The sequence below is a fragment of the Pyxicephalus adspersus genome, chromosome 10 (assembly GCF_032062135.1).
Source record: "Pyxicephalus adspersus chromosome 10, UCB_Pads_2.0, whole genome shotgun sequence".
NCBI lineage: Eukaryota > Metazoa > Chordata > Amphibia > Anura > Pyxicephalidae > Pyxicephalus > Pyxicephalus adspersus.
Window position 1 is genome coordinate 50,866,650 of NC_092867.1, and position 24,680 is coordinate 50,891,329.

A 24,680-nucleotide genomic window follows, 5' to 3' on the forward strand; every position below is an offset into this window, starting at 1 on the left:
TAATATTTTTGCGTCTTATTATGACGATTTATACACCTCTCAAAACACAAATTTTATTCAGGGAGAGACTTTTTTGGACTGTTTAGGTCTTCCACAGTTAACTGAGGAGGAACTAGTGTCATCAAGTGCTTGGATGTTATGCATTGATGTGACTTTGTAATCCTCATTATTGTCAGTTTCATGCAGTTGTTAGTGTAAAGCTGCCAGAGATGCGCGGCTCCGGCCGCGAGCTTTTTCAGTTGCTGAATAGCGCGATGGCGTACGATTTCGGATCGCGAATACGAATGCGCGACCGATAATCCGATTCTGCTTGATGAATCAGGGGCATTGCCTTTTCTGTTACGTCATACTGATGTTCAGAAACTCCACTCGGCTTTCACCTCGTTTATTTGGCAAGGTATTGGTGAAATATGATTGAATGAATGTCCTATTTGGAAATCTGTGGCTATTTTGCGAGGGTGCATTGAAATATTGAAATAAGGTGTTCGATTGCTCCTGGGACCTCTGGAGCAACAGAGTTAAGTAACTGATTCTTGGTAATACCCATTTGCTATGTTTTGTTATTGGTTATGTACTGTTAATTTTGTTGATTTGACTTTTTTGTGTGGAAAATTGGAAAATGGTGTAAGGGCAGAAGAAATATCTGTTTGATACAATGTTGTTTATAGTCTATGATTATTTGTATTTTTCTTTCTGCCAATAAAGAAATGTTAAAAAAAAAAGAAAGCGGGCTATCTGGGTTGCAGTGACCATAATATGATTCCATTTAATGTAAGTTGTAAACAGGTAGCAAAAAGAGGAGAGAAAAACATTCAATTTTAGGAGAGTGAATTTTCCATTATTATATGTGAACTGCGAGAGAATATTGTCCTCAAATAACACAGAACAGAAATGGTAATGTTTCAACTCTGTTCTACACAACCACACTGAAAAATATATTCCAATGGGTAATAAATTTAAGAGTCTAAAATAAAACCTCACAACTAGTGTTAAAAAGCCATAAGTAGTAAGAAAAGGGCTTTTCAAAAATATAAAAATGAAGGATCACCTTCATCATTTGAAAACTATAAAGAATTTATCAAAAAAATTTTAAAAAGAAGACACAATGTGCAAAACCTCAAAATGAAAGGCAGATTGCAAAAGAAAGTAGGGCAAAACCTAATTTGTTTTAAATATGTGAGAAGCAAAAAGATCAGATCTGAACATGTAGGCCCTTAAGAAATGGTGGATTCATTAAATATTTTTTTTTAGCAGAGCTGAAGTCCAAATTGCTAATAGAAATGTCACTGCCCTAAATGACCCACAATGGCTCAAAATTGTTACGATTGAGAAACAGTTGGACAAAATTAAGGTTGATAAAGTACCAGGACCTGATGGATTACATCCACATGTCCCCAAAGAGCTGAGCTCAGTTATTTCAAAGCCATTGTTTATAATTTTTTAGAGATTCTTTAATCACTGGCTTGCTACCAATGGATTGGCACAAGGCCATTATGGTTCATATCTTCAAAAGGGGAGCAAAGCTTAACTTCCATAATATAAATGATAGCATGGAATCAAGCCTGAAGTTGTCAAACAAATTTACTCTCTTTTCATGAGGAGGTAAGTAAATAGGTAGACAGTGTAGTAGCAGTTGATATAGTGTACTTGGACTTTGCTAAAGCATTTGGCACAGTGGCCCACAGATGGGTAATATGCAAGTTAGGATCAATAGGTTTAGAAAAGTTAATCTGTAAATGGATAGAGAACTGGCTGAAAGACCACATCCAGAGAGTAATGATTAATGATTCATACTCTGAATGGTCTAAGGGTATTAGTTTTGTACCCCAGGGTTCAGTGTGGGGACCTTTACTGTTTAACTTCTTTTTAAATGATATAGAGTTTGGGTTTAAAAGTACCATTTCTGTGTTTGCAGATGACACCAAACTATGTAAGTCCATACAACATGTCTAATCTACAAGCAGACCTGAATGTACTGTTTGATTGGGCAGCCAAGTGGCAAATGACATTTATTATTAAGAAATGTAAATTCATGCACTTGGGGGCTAATAACATGCATGCTTCTCTAGGGAGAATACATTTGGGGAGTAGGAAATAGAAAAGGATTTAGGGGTTCTGGTGGATCAGAGACTTAAAAGTGCCTAAAACTAAAAAAACACTTACCTTCAATCCCGCAAGGCAGTCCGATCCATCCAGAGGTTCCCACGTCGTTCCTGTTTCCGGTTTCTACTTCCTATGTCACCCGACCTAGGCACGAGATTTGGTGACATAGGTTGGAAAAAAAAAACTTGCTGATCTCACTGCGCATGGGTGAGATCGGCAAATGTTTTCCCAGGAAAAAGCTCCTTCTGCGCATGCCTGAGATGCTCGGGCTTGCGCAGAAGGAGCACCCAAGAGCCTCCCAGGATGCCTGACATAGGTATCCCGGGAGGCTTTGCATTCCCATTAATTAGGGGCGGTGCTGCACTCTTTTTTTTTTTTAAAGAGGTGTGCCAAAAAAAAAAAATGAATTTTTACTTAACATAAAAGGGTTGTCTAACCTTTTATGTAATGTGAAATTTCTGAGTTTAGGTACGCTTTAATAACAAGCTGCAATATCCTAAGCTAGGAAAGTAAAAGAGGAATAGACTGCAGAGATGGAGACATAATCCTGCCCCTGTACAAAGCATTGGTCAGACTTTGCCTAGAATTTGCAGTCTAGTTTTGCGCACTAGTTCACAAAAAAACATTGTGGAATTGAAAAGAGTGCAGAGAAGGGCAACTAAACTAATAAAAGGAATGGAGGAACTCAGCTATGAGGAGATATTAGTGATGTTTTAGGGAGGGGAATGAACACCCTGTATAAATATATAAATGATCCACATAAAGAACTCTCTTCCCAATTTTTTATTGTAAGATCATTACAAAGGACAAGAGGGCACTCTTTGCGTCTGGAGGAAAATAAGTTTAAGCTCCGGATAAGGAAGGGATTCTTCACTGCAAGGTCCGAAAATGTGGAATAGGCTCCCTCAGGAAGTAGTTTTAGCAACTACTATAGATTACTTTAAACCCCCTGGCAGTAACCCCGAGCCACATTGAGGGTAGCTTTGAGAAAATCCTACCTGCTCCCCACAATCCAGCGGCATTCTCCAGCGTTCCCCGGCCTGCTTCTGCATCGCATCCTCTGCTTGATTGATGTGATAGGTGAAGCTTCGGTACGCTGAAGAGGCATGGTCTGGCGGGAAATTTAAAAGCAGATTACATTGTAATCTTGTTTTAACACATTGATCACAGTAATAACGTTATAAAAAACTAATCCAAAAAAATAAATTAATAAAACATACTAATTTAACAATAATATTGCACCCTTGTTTGGACAGATTTCAGTATTTTTGATTTGATTCAATTAATACATTTAATTTATTGTCATAATATTTTTTATAATTATTATTTATAATTATTTATTATAATATAATTTATGATTTGTGTTTCAAACTTTATCATACCCGGGAGTTATTTCTGACAGCTATAGGCCTGCAATATTAAACAACAAATTTCCGTACAATGTACCGCTTTTGACTTAAAAAAATACTGACATAATCAGACCGCCAGGGAGGTTAAGAAAAAGCTGAATGCTTTTCTAGAAACACAGAATATAACTGGGTATTAAAGCTTCAAAGTCAAGATAACAGACTGTTAATCTAGGTAACATCCCATTGCCTCATGGAATCAGGAATGAATTTTTATCCCTGTTAAAGCAAATTGAACCAGGTTTTTTTTGCCTTCTTCTGGACCAACTGTGTCCATGGGGTTTTATATCTGGGATACCTTTATTTCCCTAGTGGTTGAACTTGATGGACTTATGTATTTTTTCAACCTGAATTACTACTACTGTGTCTCCCTGGAAATACGACCTACCCGGAAAATAAACCCTAGCATGCTAATCATGCAAGGGGGAAATATAAGCTCTACCCCAAAAGTAAGCCCGATCAGCTTTTTGTTTGTGCTTTTTCTCTTATTTAGGTTAGATTTATTTAGGTTACTGTTTTGTGTCTGCCTGTTACTCTGTGATTTATATGTTAATTGTCAGCACATTTTCTTATTATGTTGCACTTGTTTGCTTATGAAGTTGTGTTTTTTTTTCATTATTCATTTTCGTCCATTCTTATTCATGACTTCTTGTATATACCAGAAAAAATATGTGATTTTCACAGGTCCCAGGTAACACAGAGGTGTTTATATAGATTTTTTGTACATGAGAAAAATAGGACATCCCCTGAAAATAAGCCCTAAAGAGATTTTCAGAGGTAAAATTAATATAAGACCCTGTCTTATTTTCGGAGAAACACAGAATGTAACTATATTTGCTCTGTGCATTGACCTGTTACCTTGGACTATTCACCAACATCCTGATATCCAAGGGGTCCCCATCAGATCTAAAACATTTACTATTGCCCTCTATGCAGATGACATACTTTAAACACTGTCAAAGCCTCTCATCACCCTCCCTAATCTCCATAATGTGCTGGACAGGTATGGCACCCTCTCTGGCTACAAGATCAATGCCTCCAAAACGGAAGCACTTCTAATTAACCGCAGCTCACACATTTGCACTCCCAATATTCCAATCATTGGACAAATAGGGGGTTAACATCTCACCTAACTATGGTTCCCTATACAACACCAACTACCCAATCCTCTTTTGGCAACTCCACACACTTCTTCACAAGTGGCCAGTACTCCCAATATCTTTCTTTGGACGGATCACCCAAGAAGGTCTCATCTTAGAAATCTATTATCTATCTATTTGGGCAGGGAGCTTCCCAAATTTTGCAGATGACATGGAGCAGTGCTAATAAGCTCCTCTGTACACTCTACAAGAAAAACATATATAAAATCCTGATGCACTGGTTTCTCACTCCTGACAGATTGCATACCATATTCCCCACCATGCATACCAAATTCCCCACTAGTTACAGATGCTGGAGATGTCAGAGTGAATGGGGTACAATGTATCACATTTTTTGGACTTGCCCATCTCTGGTCCCGTACTGGAATTTAGTCAATTACCTGCTTTAAGGGTTTGTTTGAAGTCCAGATATCTAAGTATGTAGTCACACATTTATTGGGTCTCCCCCCTAACAAGTCTTTCTAAGCTCGGCAAAAAATTGGCCACCCATGTTTGATGCCTAATATCCCGGCACTGGAAGTCGACCTTACCTCCTGGAATTCCAGACCTCTATGCTCAAATTAAAGACGACTAGCTTATAGAACACCTTAACAGCTAGGCTACATGATCGTAGTGAAAAATTTACAGCTATCTGTGAACCATGGGATTCCTACCTACAATCCCCTTCCTAATAACAACAACTTACTGGCTTTCTCTCTAAGGGAGACTCTGCTACTAATTTATATACATTCCGTAAGAGTTTACTTGAAATGGGCTCCAACCTTCCTCTCCCACATGTCCACTCCACCCTGCCCCCCCCCCCCCCCCAATCTGTTGTGTCTATTTTAGTCATTAATGACCAAAGGTTATTGTAAGCTTACTCAAAAATGGCTCAAGAATTTTTCTTTTCTGTAATGGAACTGTTTTGTCGACTATTTTGTTTTGATTATTTTATGTACAGTACATTAATCTTACAGTTTTACGAGATGTCATTTATTGTTATTGTCATTGTTTTTCTTTATAATATATTGTCTTAATCTCCCTTCCTGTTGTTTTTAATTTCTTCTTTTTTTGATATTGTTACATTGTATTTGATCGAAAAAAATTCAATAAACATAGAATTAAAAAAAAAAAAATAAGGAGTATTTCAAAATCTACATCATGCTATAATGAGAGGTTAAAGGCTTAAAAAGAAATCAGCATACAAAGCAAGAAAACAACAATAGGAAAACAAACAACAGAGAAACAGGAAAAAAGAGTGGTAAAACATCTTACCTGCCATTTCACTGAACAAGTAGGAATAACAAGTAAATGAGGAGTGGCAAAATGTGATAGGAAAAGGAAGAATGACCTAGGAGTGAAGTGGCAATATAACAGTAGTATAAATAATATAATATTTTTCAATGTTGAATAGAAAATGTAAACTTTGACATTGGTAACTGTTCCATAGCTAAGTAGTTAACTCTTCCAAATGCAATATATAATTATTTAATCAACCCAGTGTTTCATAGTCAGAAGATAAGTTGTTTATCAATATCTTGAACACCTGTTACTTTAGGTGGGTAAAAAGCCTGGGAGAATGGCTACCGGTGGGTGTTTAAGGTACATTGCTAAAGGTCACTGATGTATAAACCTCAAATCCTTGGTTCTAAATGTTATGGACAGAAATCATTCCCACCAGGTGTGGACCATAGTGGCTCTATGATTGCCACGTCTATTTCTGAGATTTGCTAAAAAAAACAATATTTATAATTTATCTGAGTAGCCAGGGGTTACCCTCAAAATTCATAAGGTTCTCATCCAGCCATGCATGGGTGGGTAGACAACACTGCCACTTTCTTCCCTGTGTCAGACCCAGCAACATGTATTTTAACATTGTATTGGGAAACCCTGGAAAGAAAAGGGAATTTGTAAAGCTCCCCCTCCCTTTCCCCTTTGCAAGGTACCTTTGTCCCACAATGGTGAGAATCTCGAGGAACAAGGGCCATTTTTGCACATTTTGTTTTTGCTTATGGTGAATTCTGGTAGTTCTTTAAGTAAGGCTGACCAGATATTTCCCTACTCCCATTGAAATGAGTGCTAGGGTAAGTTATGATAACCCAACCATGCCAGTCTGTTTACACATTCCCTGGTACTGGACAAATATGTCACCCACCACCAGGAATCTGTGTGGTATTATTTGCAGCCTACTAAACCTGTCATTTTAAAAATTACATTTTACTTATTGTTTTATGAGAGTTACAAAATATTTTCAATGTTATTCTTTTTTGTTCTAGTACCCAAAGAGCTGAAACTTGAAGCAGAGCATACAGGTAAAATGCTGATCAATTTTTGTTTTACATTAGGCATGCAAACACCTGCTCACAGTTACTTTATTGTAACAATTTAAAATTCCTTTTAATCAACTGACTGTAGACCTATGTTTTTAGGATGGAAGATGTTTTGTGTGGGTTGAACTTGATGGACATGTCTTTTTTTACATTGATGTAACTATGAAGTTCACATCAAATTACTAGTAGCCCAGAAGGTAAAACGTGTGTATACCTTGTGAGTACATGGGTCCAATAGTTGGGGCATTCTGGACTTGCATGATTTTTGTAGGAGCCTGGAACATTCATCTGTGATGTCAGTATTCAGTGCAGCAGGTAGATGACAAACTTCCATTTTGCAAACAACTCTATGATGCACTTCTCATGAGAGTTTATCTGTGAGTAATTCCAGGTACAGAGCTGTCAAACACAAGCTCGTATGGCCAGGGTATACGCTGATCAAGAAGAAAAAATAAATAGGTAGTAGAAGTGGGTTTTTTTGGCAAAAGCTTAAGAAAATTAGAAAATTTTACATTTGGGAGAAAGGTAAAAACTCCCTCTATACCCAAATCCCTGTTAAATATAAGAATAAAGACATTTTCAAAAAGGATGGGATTTTTTAAGGAATATGTAGAGTAATTGCACAGATATAATTTCTTTAAAATTTACCTTACAGTTTTATTTTGTCAATACAAATAATTAAAAACATACAATACATTTATAAACAACATTGTTTCTTTCTGGAGTACAATATTTAGTATTAAAAGTATTTAGTAAAAATAGTATTTTTCATTGAAACTGTCCTTTAAAAAAAGTACATTTTTAAGAATATATATTTGTGAAATTTACTCAACATACACCTAAAAAATCCCATCCTTTTTGAAAAAAGGTACATATACATCAATTGTGATCAAACACAACAAATTTACAGAGCAAATGAAGGAAATATACCACTTTAGTAATGTTGTAACCCCATATATTGCAATGGAGTACATAAATATTTATTAGACAGTTTTTTCCTGAAATAAACTTAAGTAGATTATGATAAAGGAGTGTGAGGAAACGTTAAAGAGTTGGTCTCAGGTACCGATGCGTTTCCCACTACGAGCTTCCTTGGGGGATATTGAACTAGCATACAACTAATATGCAGAAACATATGATATATACCAGTAATAGAAGATGTTAGATAATGGTAGGATAATAACAGATAGTAGATAGTTGAATATTGTCTATTGATTAATATCTATTTATAAAGTATAGACAGTAACATAGATTTGTGGAAAGTTATGTGAAGTTTTATAATGGAAGGTAATGATAAAGGGTTAAATGGGATGTGTGTATGTGGTATCTTAAGTGTATGTGCATAAGTATATGTATGTAAATCGTTAAAATTTTGGGGGTGGTGGTCATAGGACTGGTAATGTGTAAAGCCACAGCCAGAGTTTAGACTGCTGAGAGCGCACCTATTATAGGCTAGCGTCCTTGTAGCTCAGTAGTGCGCATATATCAGAAGGGGAGAGTGAAAGTTGTATCAACTTGAACAATATTCAAAGAGATAAATATATACAAAAACCACAGATAATTCATTTACAAATATAGCAGAGAATTAACTGCCAATAGGATAATTATATTCAAATTTATACAAAAGTATACAAAAATGAAGCAAACAATTTTGACATATCCACAGATGAAGATAAAGTTACAAATGTGCTATATCGAATAACAAATTGAAATAAGGCATATTGATGGAAGAAGAAAAATGTGAAAAGTTTTTTAGAACTGTATCTCTGTATACAGCTCTAATAGACTTTATACTGTATCTCTGTATGGATATTTATACATAATAGATGGGGTCCCCAAAGATACAGTCTTGACAGCTTTTAACCACATAACACAAATATGTGAGAAAGGTATCCACTAACTCGTTCATCGTGAGGTATTTTTGAGTATAATATGAAGTAAGTATATTCATGGGTAGTAAACAGAAATACCCATAACAAATAATGTAATAGGGGATTATATAACCATCACAGAAGTAGTAGAAGGACATATGTAATAGAAAAATGGGAAAAACAAAAAATAAGCATAAATGAAAAAAGAATTTATATATTTAAAGCTTATATCATTCAAACCCAGAAATTAGATCGCTTTTAAGGTCACAATCCATTTTGTCCCACAATGTCAATGTATTCTTGATGTGGATTGGATGGGACATGTTCCAAAGCAAAGAATTTAATTACCTTGGAATCATAATTGTGGTTGGTGCCAACATTTTACCCTATAGGTGTTAGGATTCTGCTGCTTGTGATGGAGTAAATATGTTCGTACATTTGTTTTTGCATTGTCTAGCCTATATAGAAGGCGCCACATTTACAAGTGATCATATGGATGACATAAGCGGTTTCACAATTGATAAAGTGGCATGTAAAATAGGTTTCACCATTAGGTAAAGAATTGCATTGGGCCTCATTTATCCAGGTGCCAGACAACTAAATAATTTAATTAACAGGTTTTGTGTTCCTTTTTGTTTTTCAGTGGGTTTATATTCATCTGTTTTTGGGGTCCTTCAACTCTTGTGTCTATTTACCTGTCCTTTTATTGGCTTTGTCATGGACTGGAAGATGAAAGAACACGAAGACGAAGTGTAAGAGATAACTGACACCACATACAAATAGCAATAAAAAAGAGGCATAATGAACAAAATTCACACAGGTAGTTTTGATCAGATACTACCTTAAATTGTTTAAATTACACAAGACTTTGCCACATTTTATTGTTGCAAAGGCTTTAAAGACAAGTTTTGGCTTTCATTAAAACTAATTGTTTTGCAATTACCAAATGTAACGGCTTTCAAGAAGTTACCTAGTTACTATCACAATAAGTTCAGTGTGCTGTAAAGGAGGTCAAACATGCAGTCTCTCGCAGAAAAAAAGCAATGCGTTTGCCAGTGTAGCAAAATATTGATCTTATATTATTATGCTTAAACATTAATTCTAACTTCAAAATGGACCCTGCTTAAAAAATGTAAAAATTCTGTAGTAAAAGAAAATAAATTCTTGCACGTAACCCTAGTCAGAAGTCCATTTGGGCGATGATAATGAAAAGCAATGAAGTCTGAAGGTGAAATTCTACTTGAATTTTGTCATTTGTTCAGTAATACATTTTCGTTAAATTTATTAAGAATAAGAATAAGAAAAAAATGTAGAATCCTTCTTAATTTGCAAACTAGACACTTATCCAAGCATTAAGCCTATATAACTATGAAAAGGACTGGTAAAAAATGCCCTAATTCATGCCAGGCCCCATTCCTTCTCTCAACATTGCGGGGTACCTTGTTGAGGTCAGAGCCTCTTTTCTATACATGGTCTTACAATATGGTTTTCAAAGTTTTCATAATACGAAAACTGCAATCATTTTTTATAGAAGGGCTTCTAGAAATTTTAAATTTAGTTTATGGAAAAAATGTAAATGTTTTTCACAGGTAGACAGGTAAACAGGTAGACAGTGCAATAGCAGTTGATATAGTGTACTTGGACTTTGCTAAAGCATTTGACACTATACCCCACAGACGGGTATACTCTGAATGGTCTAAGGTTATTAGTGGTGTACCCCAGGGTTCAGTGTTGGGACCTTTACTGTTTAACATCTTCACAAATGATATCGAGTTTGGGATTAAAAGTACCATTTCTGTGTTTGCAGATGACTCCAAACTATGTAATGTAATTAGGTCCATACAGGATGTCTATAATCTACAAGCAGACCTGGATGTACTGTTTGATTGGGTAGCCAAGTGGCAAATTACATTTAATATGGATAAATGTAAAATTATGCACTTGGGAGCTAACAACATGCATGCGTCATACTGTTTAGGGGGAATACATTTGGGGGAGTCAGAAATGGAAAAGGATCTGGGGGTTCAGGTAGATCATAGACTTAATAACAGCATGCATGGCCAAGCTGCAATATCTAAAGCTAGTAAAGTATTTTCTTGTATTAAAAGAAGAATAGACTGCAGAGATGGAGACATTATCCTGCCCCTGTACAAAGCATTGGTCAGACCACATCTGGAATTTGCAGTCCAGTTTTGGGCACCAGTTCACAAAAAACTGTGGAATTGGAGAGAGTACAGAGAAGGGCAACTAAATTAATAAAAGGAATGGAGGAGCTATGAGGAGAGATTAGCTGAACTGAATCTATTCTCCCTTAAGAAGAGACGTTTAAGGGGGGATATGATCACCCTGTATAAATATATAAACGGTCCAAACAGAGAACTCTCTTACCCATTATTCACTTTGAGATCATTACAAATAACAAGAGGGCACTCTTTGCGTCTGGAGGAAAAGAAGTCTAAGCTCCGGATAAGGAAGGGATTCTTCATTGTAAGGTCTGTGAAAATGTGGAATCGGCTCCCTCAGGAAGTAGTTTCAGCAACTACTAAAGATTGCTTTAAGAAAATGCTGGATGTTTTTCTAGAAGCGCAGAATATAACTGGGTATTAAGGCTTTAAAGTAAAAAAACAGTGACTGTTGATCCAGGGAACATCCGATTGCCTCATGGAATCAGGAAGGATTTGTTTTCCCCTGTTGAAGCAAGTTGTACCAGGGTTTTTTTTTGCCTTCCTCTGGACCAACTATGTCTTATAGGGTTTTATATCTATGGGATCTATCTATATGGGATATGTTTATTTTCCTAGTGGTTGAACTTGATGGACTTATGTCTTTTTTCAACCTAACCTACTATACTATATTAGCCATCCCACTTGGAACGTAGGTTCCCCAGACCTGCCCCAAAATTATAGTGACAATGTTCAGTGTTTGGAGAAAAAGTTGATTTGAATGTGGCTAATCTAAGGCTGACCTACCAACAGCAGTGTGAGAGACTAAGTAGTTAAAAACAAACTGAATTATTTGATCTTTGCATTTATTGTTAATATGTATAGGTCCTGACACTAATTGTGGATTGGCAACAATTGCAACTGACAGAGATCATCAACTTGTGACACTACATTTTGAAACATCAGTGTTGAATTAATCATTTTGAAATACCATTCTTAACCATAATTTTTTTACAACTTTGCTGATAAGATTTCTGCTTAGGTTTGGCAAAATTCTGAGAGTTATTAGCAGTGTTGTGTTTTAGGAACAATTGTGACTTCTCCTTTACCTTAAAATTGAGAATTTTTTATGCGGTATCAAGAAAAAGGACATTTTTCAACAGGGAAAATGCATAGATTAACTCAGTTTGTACAGGGGTTTAAAGAAGTTGGTCCATTCAAAAACTTTGCTATGTTCAACCCACAATGTTGCTGAAAGACCTTCAAATCAGCTGAGTTGGAAAATTATTTTTTTGTAACCTCTTCTAGTTTCTTGAATAAAATAGCAATAAGCACCTTGTTGTTCTTCTTTCTCAACAGTTTGCAATCAATGCCACTGTGCTGGCTCTAGTTTTATGGCCACATCCGTCTATCATACCCTTCTTCTAAGAATACTACTCTCTGTAGAAGTTAAACAAGCAATTCCTATCTTAAAATTGCTAGAAATTATACTGCAACCTAAATTGCTTTTCAAATGTATTGCCAAATGATTACTAGTGATTGCTTTGGATTTGTTAGGATTGGTAGCTTAACAGTTCATTTAAAACTACATCCATTACCTGCCAGTTGATCACCATTTTTTTATTCACACAATTGCTGTTTTACAAAAATTGCTTGTATAATCCCAGCCTTAAGCCTCAAAGTCAGGGGCCCAAGGTTACATGCACATACACAGTGCATATTCATTTAAAAAAGACACATCCATCCACTTCAACCATTAGTAAAAGAATATTGTTAATAATACACATATATTGAAAAACCTTTTATTCTATTTAAAAACGTGTTTATCTGGGAAAAGCCCTTATAAGCATGGTTCAGTTTAAAAAAAAAAGATCTTCCTGATCCCCTAAAGCATATTTCTTCAAATTAATAGTCTTAGTTCTGATTGCAGTTGATTTCACCCTCGTTTTCCCCCTGTCCAAGTTCCTGTATCCTGTAGTGTGCACACTACTTAGGTTAGGACTTGGAGGTGCTTGAAACAGAAGAGTTAAGACTTGGAACAAATCTAGTTAATAATAGGTGTAGTAGGACTTGGTCAATCAAGCTGCTGAAAACAAAGGGGTGAAATTTTCACTTCAAAATTGGCCATGTTGTCTGCCACTAGTGTAGAGCGATTTAACATGCATTTTTTCAGTAAAAATTATAAGAGTATGAAGAAGGAAGAAGACAGGCTTTTGTTGGCATGGATTTTGTGTAAATTCTAGTGTTTATTAATGGGTTTTGGATTTAACATTGGTAATAACGAAAGGTTTCTTAAAGGAATTTTTTTGAACGTGATTCCCATATTATTATGAAATACATATTCTACACATATGAATTGCATAAACATAGAAAGTAAACGCTGATATTTCTGAAAGTATCATCAATATAATAGCCACCTGGCGGCTGGCTGCGGATACTGGACACGCCACACTGAATCACCAATGTAAATAAAGTGAAATGTCCCCTTCATTCAGTGATATCAGCTTGCAATTAGCTCTATAGTGACAAACTATTCACCTCTTTGGTGACGTTCATTTTCACCCTGATTTCCATCTGGACATAAAGTATTTATTCTGAAGATCCCCAATAACAGACAACATCATCAATTTAGTTTGGATATATCTTCAACTCTCAACTCTGGTTGGGAGTAAATGATTCATCAAAACTAATTTGGTTCATCCATCCTGTTTGAACATCTAATCAAAAAAACCCTAGTCTTTCTAAGAGTCAATGAACCATAAGCAATTTGCATGGTCAAAACACAAAGGGAATTACTTCATAAGAGAAGGATAACTACATTAACAAGGGAACCCGGCAACCAGTTTAATGTATCTCTCTTCAACTGCAGCGCCATCTTTATATTGGCATCACTACATTGTCACTGTACATAACCGCACCTCTACACCCTTGGATTTTTCTTCTAACCACATTTATATCTACTCAAGTCTCTATCCCCTGAAGAAGCCACTTTTTGGGCGAAATGCATCAAGAAAAAATTGAGACAACATGACCCTTTTGAGTACAATTCTTTATTTTCATTATTGTTTATACTGTCTGTATAGTTTACTTTTTATGTTCATGCAATTCATATAGGTAGAATATGTATTTCATGATAATATGGGAATCACATGTTATATCTAAAACATGTTAAATAAACCAATGTTAAATCTAAAACACATTAATAAACACTAGAATTGACACAAAATCTATGCCAACAAAACCCTGTCTTCTTCCTTCTTCTTCATACTCTTTACAAGTAATCACAGGCTTGGCACATAATACCTCTTTAGTGAGCAAAACTTCTCCGTATTTTACATAAAAAATAATATAAATATTTTAAAAATTCCAAATTGAAATTCCCCAAGACAAACACAATTTTTGATCAATTTATCTGATTTTTCCATTTTGCTAATATCTGTTACTAATACACCAAATCCATCATTAACCTTAAACTGAATAACCGTATGGACTATTTATATATCAATTCATGATAATCATATCCTAAAACCCCAAAAAATTCAGTTCAGCTTCATTGCTGAAAATCTTTATGTCTCTTATTGGTTTAGTTGCCATTCTGTGCACTCTCTCCAGTCGCCCATGTTGACTTAATCTCTAGAATGTTTTATTTCCTAAATATACTTAAAATAGTCTATAACCACTTACACGTTAGGTATGAAAACAATGGTATCCCTCTGTCTACTAACCCACAAAAACCTAAATTCTTCTTTCTCTTCTTTCAAGGTTCAAGACGGTTCAGAAAATTACCAATGCTACCAGAGCCTTTGTTTTCACTAATTTCATCCTCATCATCTTTGGAATTACTTGTTTAATCAGTAGTTTACCGCTGCAAGTAAGTTTTAAAAATTTATAGTGTGAATTGTTATGGCCTAAGCAGATATCAGGTACTGTTTGGAGGCAGGATGCATATTGCAGCTTATCATTTTTTTTTATAATTTGCGACCATAGAGCTAAAGTGCAGCAGCAGTTCCTCTTAGTTTTCAGTGCTAGTAATCCACTAACATCCACTAACAGAATAATGGGTAAATAGCAGTATGATCTTGTAGACATTAACTAGGATGATTGTTAGTTTTAGCTTATTTTACAAATTCATCTCAAAATGAGAAAGTAAAGTTATTTTGCTAATTTTTGATTGTATAAAATAGAAGTTAGGATAGTTTATATTGAATAAGGAGCACAACTGAACAGAACCAAATTTGCCAGGAAAATGTTACGTGCACTTTTGAGAAGTGCCTGCTGAACAATCAGTTGCTTTCAAGAAGGTGACAATCTGTAAATATACCAAAGTATTTAGAGAGTTTGTGCAATATATTTCTGAATATGAATAACATTAACATATACATAGACAAGCGGACTTTCCACAGCACAGTGGTTAAAAGGTTAGCACTCTGGCCTTTGCAGTGCTAGGTCCTAGGTTCAAATCTCAGCCAGAATATTATCTGCACGCTGCAGGTTTTCCCCGTGTTTCCTCCGGGTACTTCCTCCGGTTTCCTCCCACATTCCAAAAACATGCAGTTAGGTTAATTGGCTTCCCCCCAAAAAGACATATGACTATGGTAGGGACATTGGACTGTGAGCCCCTTTGAGAGACAGCTATTGACTTGACTGTTGACTTTGTAAAGCCTTGTGTAATATGTTGGCTCTATATAAATACTGTATAACAATAATACACTGGGGAAAATTATGAGAAAGGCAGCAGAATGGTATTAGTGACAAACATGTATTAGAAGGTTAGATAACATGATAAATATGTACAATAATGATCACATAGATCACTTATGTTAGTGGTCCAAGAAGGGATGGACCACTAACATAAGTTATCCATTTGATGAGGGTGGCATTGATTTTCTTTAGAGAGAAGAACCCTTCTTTTTCCACTTAAATATCCAATAATTATAATATACTGTCAATATTTGTTTAATAACTACGGGGCAAAATAGGACAAGGACCTGCAACCACACAAGCCCAAGAGAGATCTTCCCTGTCCTAGTATCCCTCTGATCTTAGGCGTTCTTCCACTAATGATAAACTCAAGGATGGTATGGTATATGGCTAGGTTATTGGAAACTTGGCAAATGAGTAAATTTCCCCTAAAAAGAACTGGTAAACTGTATGGCAATTGCACCTATTTTATGTTTTTTTTTTTTAATGACTATGTAAGACCCTGGTCAGCACCAGTCCCCACCAGACACCAGTCCCCCAATCTGACACGGCAGTATTCACCTTTAGTAAGCCCCCGCTCAGCCTCGGGAGATTGGTTGCATCTCCCAGCACTCGGTTGCCCCCAGGACTTACTGTCTGGGAATGGGCTGGCAGCAATCCAGGAGCCCACAGATAGCAGTACCAAGATTCAAACAGAGCCAAGTCCAGAATACAGAGCAGAGGTCATACACAGAATATCCGTCTCAATGAAGTACACAAGGGCAAAACACAAGCAGAGTTCGGGTCACAGGCAAAGGTCGGTTCAGGCAGCATAAACTGGCAATGTCAGAAACAGGCAAGGTCAGCAACAGTAGATCAGACAATAAATCTCCAGCACAGATTTATTAAAGCTCTTCAAAGCTTGAGAGGATACACTTTCATCAGCGATGCTGGGTGATACAGGAAACCTCGAATGGATCTGGTCCAGTTTGAAAATATTTGCTAACAAATAGCAAACGACTTTTAAGAAATCCATCCCAGGTTTGCTGTATCACCCAGCTTCACTGATGAAAGTGCATCCTCTCCAGCCTTGGAGAGCTTTAATAAATCAGGTGCAGTGAATTTTTTTTTACGTTACAACATATCGGGGGTTGATTTATAAAGCAGTGAATTTGACATTCACTGAAACAATTCACTGGGGGAGAATCTTCTATGTCCATATTTATTTCAATGGCAGTAATTGGTTCTCCACCAGGGAATGTTTTAGTGAATGTGCAATTGGCAACTTTAATTTATTCTAAGGAGCTCCTGTTGTGTTTCTTAGCTGTTTATTGTAGGGCTATTCAAATTTGTGAGATGGGTAAAGCGCACTTGTCACCAAAATTTGTACTGTATATAAAAGGGTAGATAACACTAAAGGAAAAGTTAGCCCCTCTCCTTCTGTCTTTACTGCCATAGCACACAGTTCTGCTTTAATGAGATGCTGAAAAAATTGACTTTTCCATTGCCAATTTTCAACTTTAACTTTTTTCAACTGGGCACAGCAACCTCTTTCTTCAAGAGCTTCTAATGTTTTCCCACTTTTCTTCTGGACATGGGCAGTTTGAGGAGGACTGGAGTGACCATTTTTCTTTAATCTATCAGGTGGCACTGCCTCCTCCCCGAAGAGTCTGTCCACAGAGCTCTGCAGCTTTGATTAGGTGCCCAGGCAGCACACAGCAGATACTGGGGCATGGGCTGACCATCTTTTCATGATGCTGTGGAAAGGGCTTTCAACAGTAAATGGAGGGAGACAAAAGCAGAAAATATGACCCACAAAAGGTGTAGTTGTACACTTCAACTTTATAAGGCAGGGTGGGAACCTGGAGAATATTGCCCTGTCTATTCAGAGTGATGTTAAACTGACCCCGATTATATTCCTTCTAAAATCATGACTATGAAAAGCAGACTAACAATCTTTGCATACAATGTGTCCTAAGCAAATCAAGGGTAGCTATGCATGCAGCAATTTGTATTGAAAAATGGACGAAGGAAAAACACTGCTTCACACCCAGACTTTTCCAAACTTGGATCAGAACTCTGAATTTTACAATTTCAAGCTACCACCCTTGTCTCAGATTTCCTGCGCGTGGAGGTAACACCAGCTGAACAAGGGCATCTGCATTGGCGTCCTACTGTCTGTCCTTTAATAAGGGCTGAGATCACTAAAGCCCTCTAAAAAAGACACGGCACAGCAGCACAAAGCTCCATTTTGTAGTGCAGTGCTGGTAAGAAGGGGATAGATTACAGCAGTTTTTATGTAGAGATAGGCTTCGGACAGGAAAAAACACAGACATTGCTTCACATTTTGTGTTTCTACTGTGTTAGGTAGAGTCTGATTAAAGCAGTTTGTTGGGAGAGATAGATATTAAAGATATCATTTTAAAGGGATTTACAGTTTTTCCCAATAATGCATTTCCCCCACTGCTAATTAGGGGAACTGGGGAGTGAGTGAAAAAATAGAAAAAGTATGAGTATGAACTATGTCTAATGACACATTTTTTCTTCTGCTAATTCATAATTATAAAGAGGTATACAATATTTTCCAAGGCCACAGTTTCTCCTACTGATTATTAGGTAAATTCAGTACTTCAAAATCAAAGTAAAATCACAGCAATTATTTCCAGTTACACACACAATTTTCTCCTTTTGGTGGAATTAAAGTTTGCCAATTTTTCTTACAGTTTGATGGTGATTTGTTTGAAACTATTATCATCAGATTTAAATAAAACTGGCAACAGAATATTCTTCACAAAAGACCAGCAGGCCACCAGTAAATGCATTCATGGAGGTTATTTCATCAGTTGTCCCCTGTATGTGGACTTTTTATGATGTATCATTTGCTGTGTGCATGTAAACACTGTAACCCAATGGGAAACCAGGTACACATTATTTAACCTATCCTTGCATCCAGCACAAGAAGGAGCATTTGTTTATCTGGAAGAAACACTGACCAGCAAAACCCAATTCGTTGTCCCAAAAGGCAAGATATCAAATGGTGGGGCTACAAGTCTTAGGGTTTCATATATAAATGGGGAATCTGACATTCTGCAAACATTCCCTTTTTTCCTTTTTATTACCCTGTCTGATCTGTTAGTGGATTTTTTTCTAAATATCTCTCTTAGTGTCACTTTCAGTGACATCAACTTTGGCTTGTAATTCTCCTTTTCCCAGAACACTTTGATGTTCTACACCTGCAAATGTGACCTAATTTCTGGAAAAATGTTCTTTGACCTGAGACACATTGACACATTTACACTGCATAACTCAACATTTATTTTTTGTGTGATTTTTATTTTATAGTACTATCTGGTATGGTCTTTGCTCTGCTTTGTGATCTTGTACCTTTAGCCATACTGTCCTCAGTTATACATTAAGCAGTCAAGGATGTGCAGCCTCGATATCAGTGAAGCAGAGAAATATTTGAAGTTTATACTAGATTGTTTTTAAAGCTGGTAAATTAGAACATTTTTTTTCATTTTAATACTTTTTTTTTGGAATTCAAAAATTCAGTATTATGAAAAAAGCATGGTTTGTCCTGAAAAAAATATATGTTTTACTATTAGTCCTAAGTAATGATATTGGTTAATAAATAGGCCAGTGACAAAAAGGTAAACATGTTTTGGTCCATAATGAATTATTTTTCTTTTTTAGTTTTTCACCTTTATCCTTCATACAATGGTCAGAGGTTTCATCCATTCAGCATGTGGAGGATTGTATGCTGCAGTGTAAGTATATAGTGCTGGGAAATATTTATTTTACAGTGCTAACATAAATTCATATGTATTTATTTTAATCTATTTCTTGTCAATTAAAGTGTGCACTAATAATACTATTTATGTACTTTATGTCCCTATAAGTGTATTATATTTAAAAATCACTATCATATTGAAATTATGAAAAATGTGAAGAGTTTGACTGCCAAGGAACCAGTTGGTGGATCTTCATATGGTTAAACATGCATGTGAAAACAGACTCAGACAGATGGCAGAGGTCCAAGCAACTGGATGAGTGGTGGGCTGCATCTGTTCTTGAGTTCTTGATACTGCCCACATGAGAATGTACTGATGTAACAGATTGTTGCTACATGGGGTCTCTGCATGGGGTCTTTTTTAGGGCACCTCAAAAACTCTGGTACTCCATTTCTTCAATCCAGTGTTGGGTTATGCACCTGTCATTTGCTTTCTTTTCCTCCAGATGTAATCACTGTAAATGCTGGGAGGTGGCTTCTCTCATTTAACAAGCACGTGGACCCACTAGAACAACAAGTGCATAGAACATCTTCATACACTCCCTTTGCTCTACCCATTTATTTTGTTTTAAAACAACAAATACGATGGTACCAAAAAATATTTTTCAGAATTATCACATATAGTCATATACTGAGAATTTTTCATCACCACAATTTATTTATTAGCCAGTTAAATAATATTGTCCTGATTTTCATGTTAATTGCTTTAGTGCTATATGTTGTTGAGGAGATGGATTGTGATAGGTTTTTCTTTACAAGTCTATCTGCTTAATTTTCTTGCTTACTAGTTCTAAAATAATAGATATAGGTGTTCTAAATGTTTAGGGGGGAACATTTTGACTTCTTTTTACATTTTGGAAGATTTGAGTCCAATGAAATGTTTGAGAGATAGAATTCTCCTGTAAAGAGGAAATATTTATCACCTCATTCTCAGTTAGGTCAAAGAGATCTTTGAGGGCTTTAAAGTCCTTACTAACTAATTCCTCAAATACATTTGGATCAAGATAATCTTAAGTGTGTGCGTAAATATACATGTATATGTGTTGTACAGGACTGCAAGTATTGGTCCTGGTTGGGAGATACAGTATATTTCTCCAGGATGTAAAACATGGGCTGGGGAAAAGAGTCCAGGATAATGGAAAGCAACATAGCAAATTCCATAACCAATTCCATCCCAGGTACACACCCAGGTTTTGCCACACCAGACAGCAGGGCTGCTAGAAGTAGCACAGGTGTACTATCAGAGGTGGAATATGCAGAAAGTTACATTGCTACATAGTAGGTTATGTTGAAAAAAGACATAAGTCCATCAGGTTCAACCACTTGGGAAATAAACATACCCCAGATATAAAACCCTATACGACATAGTTAGTCCAAAGGAAGGCAAAAAATAAACCCCTGGTACAACTTGCTTCAACAGGGGGAAAAAAAATTCCTTCCTGATTCCATGAGGCAATCGGATGTTCCCTGGATCAACAGTCACTGTTATTTTTACTTTAAAGCCTTAATACCCAGTTATATTCTGTGCTTCCAGAAAAACATCTAGCTTTTTCTTAAAGCAATGTATAGTAGTTGCTAAAACTACTTTCTGAGGGAGCCGATTCCACATTTTCACAGACCTTACAGTGAAGAATCCCTTCCTTATTTGCAGTTTAAACTTCTTTTCCTCCAGACACAAAGAGTGCCCTCTTGTTCTTTGCAATGATCTCAAAGTGAATAATGGGGAAGTGAGTTCTCTGTATGGAGCGTTTATATAGTTATACAGGGTGATCATATCCCCCCTTAAACATCTCTTCTTATAGAATAGATTCAGTTCAGCTAATCTCTCCTCAAAGCTGAGCTCCTCCATTCCTTTTATTAATTTAGTTGCCCTTGTCTGCACTCTCCTCAATTCCACAATGTCCTTTTTGTGAACTGGTGACCAAAACTGGACTGCATATTCCAGATGTGGTCTGACCAATGCTTTGTACAGGGGCAGGATAATGTCTCCATCTCTGCATTCTATTCTTCTTTTAATACAAGAAAGTACTTTACTAGCTTTAGATATTGCAGCTTGGCATTGCATGCTGTTATTAGGTCTATGATCTACCAGAACCCCCAGATCCTTTTCCATTTCTGACTCCCCCAAATGTATTCCCCCCTAGACAGTATGAAGCATGCATGTTGTTAGCTCCCAAGTGCATAATTTTACATTTATCTATAATAAATGTAATTTGCCACTTGGCTGCCCAATCAAACAGTACATCCAGGTCTGGCCAATCCATCGGTACCTTGCCAGTGACTAAAAGAGTCTCTAAAAATTAGAAATAATGGCTTTGAAATAACTGAGCTCAGCTCTTTGAGGACACGTGGATGTAACCCATCAGGTCCTGATGCTTTGTCAACCTTAATTTTTCCCAGCTGTCTCTCAATCATGTCAATTCTGAGCCATTGTGACTCATTTAAGGCAGTGACTTTGCTATTATGAATTTGGACTTGAGCTCTGCCATTTTCCTTTGTGTTCACAGAGCTAAAAAAGTGTTTAGTAAATCTGCCTTGTCTTTATCGCCAGTTACCAATCTAGCGACATCCTTTAAGGGGCCGACATGCTCAGATATGGAATTTTTGCTATTAATATATTTGAAAAATTTTGGGGGGTTTGCAATACTTTCCTTTGCAATCAGTCTTTCATTTTGAAGTTTTGCACATTTTATCTCCTTTTTACATTTTTTGTTATATTCATTATAGGTTTCAAATGATGAAGTTGATTCTTCATTTTTATATTTTTTGAAATGCCCTTTTCTTGTTCCTCGTGGCTTTTTTAACATCAGCTGTAAGCCACATAGGTTTTAATTATAGCCTCTTAAACCTTTTACCCATTGGAATATATTTTTCAGTTTGCTTTTGTAGAACAGACTTGAAACATTCCCATTTCTGTTCTGTGTTCTTTGAGGACAATGTTGTCTCCCAGTCAAAGTCACAGAGAGCCGCCCTTAATAACGGAAAATATGCTCTCTTAAAATTCAATGTTTTTATCTTTCCTGTTTTTGCTTCCTCTTTACAGCTAACAATAAATTAAATCATATTATGGTCACTGCTACCCAGATTCTCTTTTATTTGCACATTTGTTATAAGCTCTGCATTGTTGGAAAGAACTAGGTCCAGTAGAGTATATTTTCTAGTTGGGGCTTCTATACACTGTGCCATAAAATGATCTTATATTAAATTCAAAAATTTCCTTCCTTTTGCTGTTCCTGTAGTGCCATTACTCCAATGTCAGGGTAGTTGAAATCTCCCATGATTAAAACACTGCCACTTTTTGCAGCTTTTTCTATCTGTGCTTGTAGTTGATTTTCTATTTCTTCCTTAACACTGGGGGGCCTATAGCAGAGTCCAATAATTAATTGTGTGTTATTCAACCCCACATTCAACTCCACCCATAATGCCTCAACCTCATCGCTTCATCCCTCTGCAAAGTAGGCTGCAAAAAAGCCTGTGTGGAAACTGTGCTGTTTTGCAAAGAGAAAAAAACTGTTGTTGCCGTTTTATCTGTGTTGATTTGAGTTGCAACCACCTGTTTACAGCTGATGTAGGCTGCCTTTTCATTTTGTTTTCTATTTATGCTGAAGGTAGCTGTTTTGTTTTTGGCATCAAAAGAAAGAGACATACAGACAGCAAACTTCTCTGTGTGCTTGCTGCAAGGGCTAATCCCCCTCCATATCATAAGATACATATATTAAGGGTTTAGTCTCAAATGGTAGGCTGGAAATGAGGCGACAGTACAGTATCTCTTTGGGGCTCCTGTCTATATGTATTAGGAATAAAAACAGGAACAGGAAATCAAAAGTCTTCCCTCGCAGGGTTGTTGCCAGAAACTTCCCATTCCTTTAAATCAAAAGTATAGCCTCCTGGCTAGCACAAACAAATTGCACAGGCTAACTGACAAAGCAATGCTTCTCTCTTCAGGCAAAACCATGAGAAACTTGCTTGCCTAACCACTGCTGTTTAGCACCAGATGTGGTAAATAGGCCTGTGGGTCTTGAAAGAACGCGGGACCGGGAATTGGGTATCTGCCTCACCGTAATCTTGCAGATTCCCAGTAAAACCAGCCCCCCAACAGAAATTTCAAACAACCAGCAAGGAAGCCTAGTATTATTTAAAAATAATACTAACATATAAAAAGCCTTTATTCGCTTCTAATTTGTAAAGATTTTGGCCTGGACAAAGTTTTAACACTTTTAACTAGTTTTAACACTTTGACCTGATCTGTGAAGGGGAATGACGATAAATTAACAAATGAAATTTGTGAAGATGTTCTGTAAGTGACTGAAGTTTGAAACAAAAAATATCCAAGGATATTCAAGGATATATATATATATATATATATGGATTGTAACTCCTGATTTAAAATCTTAATTTGCTTATTGTAATATGTAATTAAAATAAGCATTAGATCATGTGAACATTTCATCAGAATGTTTTGTTCGCAATGTATTTTTCAAAAGTATTTCACATGGCAAAAGCTGAGGGATTTTATATCTAAAATCAGCAGGCTGTCAGCCTATTGAAACACATTACAGACTTTACTCACATTTTAAGTGACAATAATAGCAATGGGCAAACTCTACTTTTTGAAATGACCAAACACCTTTAGTAGACACTTTTAAGGATCTCCCATTAAAATGATCTCGGCCTAGAAAAAAAATTATATTTATCTGATAATTCTAGGTGTTTGATTTTTGGGTTCTTCAGTCTTTTCATCGGTTTCGTTGTCTGCCTCTGATTATTTGTGAGAGTAGATACAATATACAGAAGAATATCCCCAGCATCCCTATACATGTAGCAGCTGGGCTGCTAGTAAACAGCAGGGAGGAGGGGTAAGGCAGGGCTCCGTGATCGACTCGGGTTGCCTTTGCGAACAACTGGTAGATCACGATCTGCGTTTTGGGCACCCCTGTTCTTGACATATTTTCCATACTTAGGAATATGTGCACAACCAAAATTCAATACTAATACTTTATTCAATGCCAACAGACTAAATAGACAGGATGACTGATGGCAAAACGTAAGAGATAATGAAGTGCAGAGAAAACATTTGTTAATTATGGGGCTTTAGTGGTCACTGCATCCCATGTGCCCAAGTCCACTTGCCAAAACACAGTCCAAGGTTATGCTACTGCTTATCCAGTACAACCACGGTGGCAAGGAATGACCTGACCT

At 36.5% G+C, this 24,680-nt stretch overlaps 1 protein-coding gene across 1 annotated transcript in view; it reads left to right on the forward strand.

The window, feature by feature from the left end:
• The window catches only part of SLC43A1 (solute carrier family 43 member 1), a 202,173-nt gene that overhangs the window by 129,850 nt on the left and 47,643 nt on the right, over nt 1-24,680 (forward strand). The window contains exons 10-13 of the mRNA XM_072424203.1: nt 6,925-6,960; nt 9,493-9,601; nt 14,774-14,882; nt 19,385-19,458. Coding sequence (XP_072280304.1) covers nt 6,925-6,960; nt 9,493-9,601; nt 14,774-14,882; nt 19,385-19,458 — 328 coding nt within the window. The remainder of the gene's footprint in view (nt 1-6,924; nt 6,961-9,492; nt 9,602-14,773; nt 14,883-19,384; nt 19,459-24,680) is intronic.